At 38.9% G+C, this 6,249-nt stretch overlaps 1 protein-coding gene across 1 annotated transcript in view; it reads right to left on the reverse strand.

The window, feature by feature from the left end:
- Positions 1–2,128: 2,128 nt before the first annotated feature.
- Positions 2,129–6,249, reverse strand: part of NMI (N-myc (and STAT) interactor) — a 6,613-nt gene continuing 2,492 nt past the window's right edge. Inside the window, exons 4-8 of the mRNA XM_010152435.1 lie at positions 5,431–5,593; positions 4,366–4,472; positions 4,055–4,247; positions 3,289–3,395; positions 2,129–2,317 (exon numbers count right to left, since the gene is read on the reverse strand). Coding sequence (XP_010150737.1) covers positions 2,129–2,317; positions 3,289–3,395; positions 4,055–4,247; positions 4,366–4,472; positions 5,431–5,593 — 759 coding nt within the window. The remainder of the gene's footprint in view (positions 2,318–3,288; positions 3,396–4,054; positions 4,248–4,365; positions 4,473–5,430; positions 5,594–6,249) is intronic.

Consider the following 6,249-nt stretch of genomic DNA (forward strand, 5'->3'; position numbering starts at 1 on the left):
GCTGGCTCCACGCTGAGGTTTGGCTCCCGGTGGCAGCTGCGTTTATGAAAGCGTCAAGAACTTGTACGTAGTACAGGTATAAAAAGATCACGGCTCTTCAGCCAACTTCAGGGATCAGTTCCCTCCAGTAGGTAGAAAAAAGCCTATTTCCCTTAACAGAAACGACACCTAAATGCTATATGCTTGTTTTTCACCCTTAAAAGTGTTTTCCAGCCTTTATGCGGCACCACCATTGCGTTGAAATTTAAACAGTATAATCAATTAGAGAGAAAACCAAGACATTTACATTGATTGTCTTAAAATCTAACTTAAAATCTCATCTTGATTTTATGTCCTTAAAATCTGTGGCTTCTCACTACTCCCACGCACTGTGATACCTGATGAGAATTTTAAACTTTTCCCTTTTTAAGGGATCTACTTCTCAACATTTATCAGTGAGGTATGGTTAAAATTCATGACATGTTTTATCTTGATCAAGTTTCTTTTTAAGGCATCTGATCTTACCAACATTTTTAAGACTATTACATGAAAAGTACGGAATCTCCATAAATACTCCAGTGCTACTACTATTTCTTATAATTATTCCATAATTGTCAGGCATCGATCCATGCCTTTGCATGCTCTAAACAGTAAGAGGTGCTACAGTCACGTGTATCTCACCCAGCAGTAAATTCAGTATCAGCTGTGGTGCTAGAAGCCTTCCAGTTTCCCATGTTCAACCATATCTATTGCCTGTTAAGAGTTTCTCTAGAGTAGTAATACCTGAGGTGTATCTGCATTAAGAGTTTCTCTAGAGTAGTAGTAATACCTGAGGTGTATCTGCAGTGCTCTTCTTGCACTAGTTTGGTGCACCATCCTTTTCCTGCATACTAAGATGTCAAATACTATGAAAATTCAGTTATTTTCAATGTTGGACCCATTCTGCTTTGAAGTTGAGATTATTGTTGCCAAACCATTTCAGCCCCCGAGGGCAGGAAACAAAAAGGACCACAGCAGAAAAGACAAAAACATTCCTTCTTGGGAAATAAATCCTTCTCTGACTTTGCACTTCCATTTTATTTCAAAGAACTTTTAGAATGAAAACTGGAAGGATGAACTGGAAGCAAAAGTGGGACTTAACATGCTGGGAAATTAATTTGCCCTAAACTCTGTATGCCTTTTTCCAACCCATGCCTTTCCACGTACCCTCCCGGAGCCAGCAGCCTGGCCAGTCGCACGCAACAAGACACGATGCCTCAGACACCAGCGTTCACCACCAGCCTGTTTCCCCGGCATCATTCCCTAGCAATCTGTTTTTGATGAAGAATCGGCTCAATTCTTAAGTGTAATATTTTCAAGTGAGCAAAATAATGAACAAAAATGAGGAAAAATGTCATTGTAGAAACAAATATTAAACGAGTCGGTAAACCAGGCTATTAAGTTACCAGAAGCTCAGGAGAATTTGCATCAGATCCTAGGAGAACTAACAGCTTCTCAGCAGCTAAAAGCATTATTACAGCTATGGCTTTTCTTCTAAGGCACAATTTCTTGAGGAAATCTGAGGTGCTTTTGCACTCCCCCGTTGCCTTTTTCCACTGTAACTTTATCACTAACTTGATCGAGCAGATTTTACAAAATCACAGCATAATCGCTTCCAGGTGTTTGCGTTGCGGTGGCACACGGGAACCTCGGCAGGATGGGAGTTCTCTCAGAGCCACCTTCCAAAGCTGCGGCACTTTAAAAAAGCAGGTCTGTGACGACGCTTTTCAGTGGGATTACATATGGCTTTTGTAAGGAAAATGTAAGAAGGAATAGTTCTACCCCACTTTGGAGTGTGCGATCTATCTCAAATTTGCAAGATACAAAATCTGCAGATCTGCAGAAAGCCATCGTAGGTTAAGTTTTATGTGCTGGTAAAGGTTTTTTCTATTACTTCCATCAGGAACCGCTGGAACACCAAGCGGTCAGTTTTACTGAATTTCTATGCAAAATCTGCGGCGTTACACAAATCAGAAAGACAGGTAGTTCCTCTTTTTCACGTATAAATTTCAGAGCATTAAAGTATAATGTCTGCTTAACTTCCTATGCCTCAGATGAAGAAAACCCTCAGAACTTCATGAGTTTAGTCTATGATTTTCTATACAGCATTCTAGGTATCCTCCTCAAACCAAACCCATGTTACTCCTTTTGATACATATTTGATATTCTCTATTTCCCCACCACTATTACTAGGCTTTTGAAAATGAATTTCAATCATGTCCTGTATACTTTCTTCATCGTCTTCCATCTCTTGAATTCCTTTCAACAGAATGGTCTTCTTAGAAATCCCACAATAGATCTGGTGAGGAAGGAAAAACAAACCTGTATTACACATCGGCTGTTGCACATACATCTAAAGGAACTGACAGATACTGGAAATAAACACATCCTTGACCAGATAGGTCTAGGATCTGTGATTATGTTTTAAGAATTGGGGCAGTGTGGTATATGTCTGTCACTGAAAACAGCAGTTCTGAACTCTACCACTACAGAGTTCCATAGGCAATGCACCTAGCTTCCTTAACCGGTGTGTCCCGTGCTCCTTAAAGCACACCGCCCCTGGATCTGGGGATCTCTGATGCCTCTAAACAGCATCGCTCCATAAAAATCCATGCCGATGCATGATACACACCTGCAAAGAAAGCTGTTGTATCTCATAAATGAACACGCTTTAGTCAATGCTTTAATTATAAAGGCCTGATTATATACACAATACTGACTTGATTACAATCTATTCATACAAGGTAAAAGCCAACTTCAGTAAGAATATGATGAGTAAGCAGACTAGGAAAAGAAGTCATCATTTGGGATGTATGAATGAATGAATGAATGAATGAATGAAAAAAACGAATGAGCAAACATTCCATAGAACAAGGGTCTGCTGACTATCAACAAGGCCTCTCATTAGGGATGAATGCTACAGTGCTTTGGGGACTAGGAAAAACATTGTCGTGTCTACTATTAACCTGCTTCACTTCACAAACAGTCCGGTATCTGCCTCCTGTCTCGCACAGACATTATGGTAAGTAATGATACCATTTGCTCATGGAAAGATACGAACACCCTTTTAAAATAAATTATAGCTTTCACACTGCAAAACATAAGATTATCAGCAGAGCAGCATACTGCAGGCTCACACTTGCTATTAAGTTTCACAAAGTGTGTGACACAAAAGCTTCTGTGGTCCTCAGAACTGAAAATTCTAACCCTATTGCGTATTCCCCACGTATCTGTTTTATTTAGGGGTTAGCTGGGACTAGATTCTTTTACCTGAAACCTTTCCATGTAAACGTCGAGGTCTGGGGACACAGAAAGTCCATAGCACTTTCCATTTACAAAGAAAGGATATTTATTACATCTCAGAACGTTGTTAGCTGCTGTAATGCAGAAGGAGAAAAAGGAGAGGAAGAGTAATATAATCTAAAATGCATTTTGTAAGCATACCAAAGAACAGACTGATCTTAGACGGATTTAGAAACTAATATATGACAGCACACATGTAGATTCTTCATATGGATTTTGGGAAAGAAAAAAATTTATTTGGCATTTCCAAAAAAGCAAAATCATTAAATACCCACAGGAGCTTCTGAAATAAATCTAAAGCAGCTGCTCTAAATGGATGTGGCTCCACTGATCTTTGCAGAATTTCATACAGTTGGGCAATCTGAATGCCTGTCTAACTTCATTGTCATGAAACAAGAGCTAAAATCAAACACATTTTCCTAATTTTCTTTTTGCAATACGAGTGTCTAGCAATGCAAAGAAAAAAATTGGGCTCTTTTTTTTTCCCAAAGAAAGTAAACTCACAAACTGCGTAGCAGGTCATATTTGATGAAAAAGGAATATGATGAAATACTGCTTTATTTAGAGATGTGTGGGTGAACCCACATCTTTTCCTGATCTACTTAACTCTCCGTGGGAAGAATTTGTTACATTCAGTGGTCAAGTTAACAGGGAATGTAATATGGAATGGAATGTAACACAGAGTGGACGATACGGCCTGTACATCTAGCTGACAGAGTATTACATACTGTACCTCCGGGTCTGAGGAACGTAACAACAGCTGATCTAGACTGCTTGTGATACTTCACATCCTCTACTTCTCCTCCTCCTCCCTGTTCAGATTTGTAGAAATTCAGCTCTAGTTTGTCTCTCATCCAGTCTTCGGGAATGGATAGCTCAGGTACTTCTGAAATGTTCACCCTCTTTCCAGAAATAGTGACTTTGAGCTAAAAACAAATAAATTTTTTGTGCACTTTGTGACTAAAAACAATCCAAAAATTGAACCTAAAGCTTTTTAAGTGCTGCAAGTTTGTATCTTTATAGTTTCATATTTCAGTTGATTACCGTAAATTTGATTCCCATTTCAAGTGTAAAAGGCTTCACTCTCATGTCCATTTTTTTGTTGTCCAGGTTCACCGTATGCTTCCCCATTTTTATCAGTCTCTGGGCAACTAAGGAAAATCACAAGTTTTCAGACATGAAAAGCCTTGTTTAATCACTACAGAACCAAAACTATTCCCTGGTCCCTTAAGCAAAATCTCTTTTTGCATCAATAAAGGAGAAATAAATAACAGGCAACCAGATCCCACTATCCATGTCTTCAGGCATGTCTATTTCCATCAAATCTCACTGGTTATAGGCAAGAGGTAAAACAGTATACTATCTTCAGCACAGTACAGAATAGTAGGCTATTTATGCTGTCAAAAGATGCTCTTACTGTATCAAGCATTAATACTAGACTTGTCATATTTCACTTAAAACATCCTTGGATGAAAGCCATGTCGCTGCCAGGTGCAGAGAATGCCTATCAGCAATGTTAGATCCTGGCTGAAGGAAATGCATCGGACACCAGCTTTGGAGCCGCAATATTCTTGCGTAACCGAGTTACGCACCGACTGGCCCAGCCAGACTGCCCACAGGCTCCTTGCAGGCAGGCACCAGGCTGTCCAAACAGCAAGCATCTCTGTGGGAAGCAAGCAAGTTGCAGACTGCACCAGCCCTCTCTCGTCTCACCTTTACCCATCACCTGATGTGTACACTGGACCAACGTAACGGCTGTCGGAATAAGGTACTGCCCAGCATAAAGAAAATAATCAAGTTCTGCTGTCAAAACATTTTGAATCAATCTCGACAATACTCTGTGAGGTAGAAACATATTCCCGATTTCAAACACAAAGTACTGTTTGTATTAGCTGAGAGCAGAAGTCTGGTAATCCAACAAAAACATGCAGAGCCCTAGCAAGAATTTTCTTCTACTGATTGGTATCATAATAGTGAATGGTTCTCTGTGTGTTCTTTCTTTGGCTGTTGTTGGGGGTTTATTTTCCAAAATGTTTACGTAAATCTTTTCCCTTTGGCAACAAAAATATATCAGAGACATTAATTTTCTATTTAAAATATGCATCATACCTTCTTCATCTTCAAAAGTAACCAGTGCTTGGTTTTGATTCAGTCCGAATGGGATTTTTGTAGTTATCCCAAAAACACAGCAAGTATTCATATCTGGATTATCATCCTTCCTGTCTTCCATGTGACTGAACTTCATTTTCGTATCTGCTACCTTTTTTTTAATCTAATATATTAGAATCAAGATAGAAAAAAAAAATGTCTGTCATTTATTGCCGAACAGGAAGATGAAGAGTAGTGTTTCCTTGAAGTGCTACATATATTCTGGTTTTTTTAAAGTTTAACAGGCAAACAGGTTGAAGCCATGGCTGGTGAAACAGGTGTAACTCTTCCAACTAAACTAGTTCTACCTGTCTATTCCTGGGATTTTTATCAATGAGGTGTTTGGTTAGGTTTTTGTTTCTCTTTGATTAACTCTGAGCTTAAACGTGACCTTATGCAGTAAAAATTCAATTGAAGTCTGCAGGGATTTCCACCTGCAGTAGTAGAATACTTTCAGTATCTAAAATTTGCAAAATGCAAGTATCAGAGCCATTTGTGTTGCCATTTCTTTTTGCCTAATTGCATCATTGCTCTACAGCAATTGAAAGCCTGTTAACAAGCAGCCTTGTATTTTGCCATCTTGGGAAAGTAGGTAAGAATATCCAAGTATTTTATAACTAGGATAGATTAAAAGTGTTGCTGAAAATGTTGGGTTAGGAAAGGCTGTTTTGACAGACTTGTGAGAGTTTCAGGTAACTTTTTTCCCCTTTACGTAACTATTTTGAAATAAAAGCATTTTAGTGTCAAGATAAAATAACCAGAGAAATGAAAGCATTCCTG

The sequence above is a fragment of the Eurypyga helias genome, unplaced genomic scaffold, assembly GCF_000690775.1.
Source record: "Eurypyga helias isolate BGI_N326 unplaced genomic scaffold, ASM69077v1 scaffold31425, whole genome shotgun sequence".
Lineage (NCBI taxonomy): Eukaryota > Metazoa > Chordata > Aves > Eurypygiformes > Eurypygidae > Eurypyga > Eurypyga helias.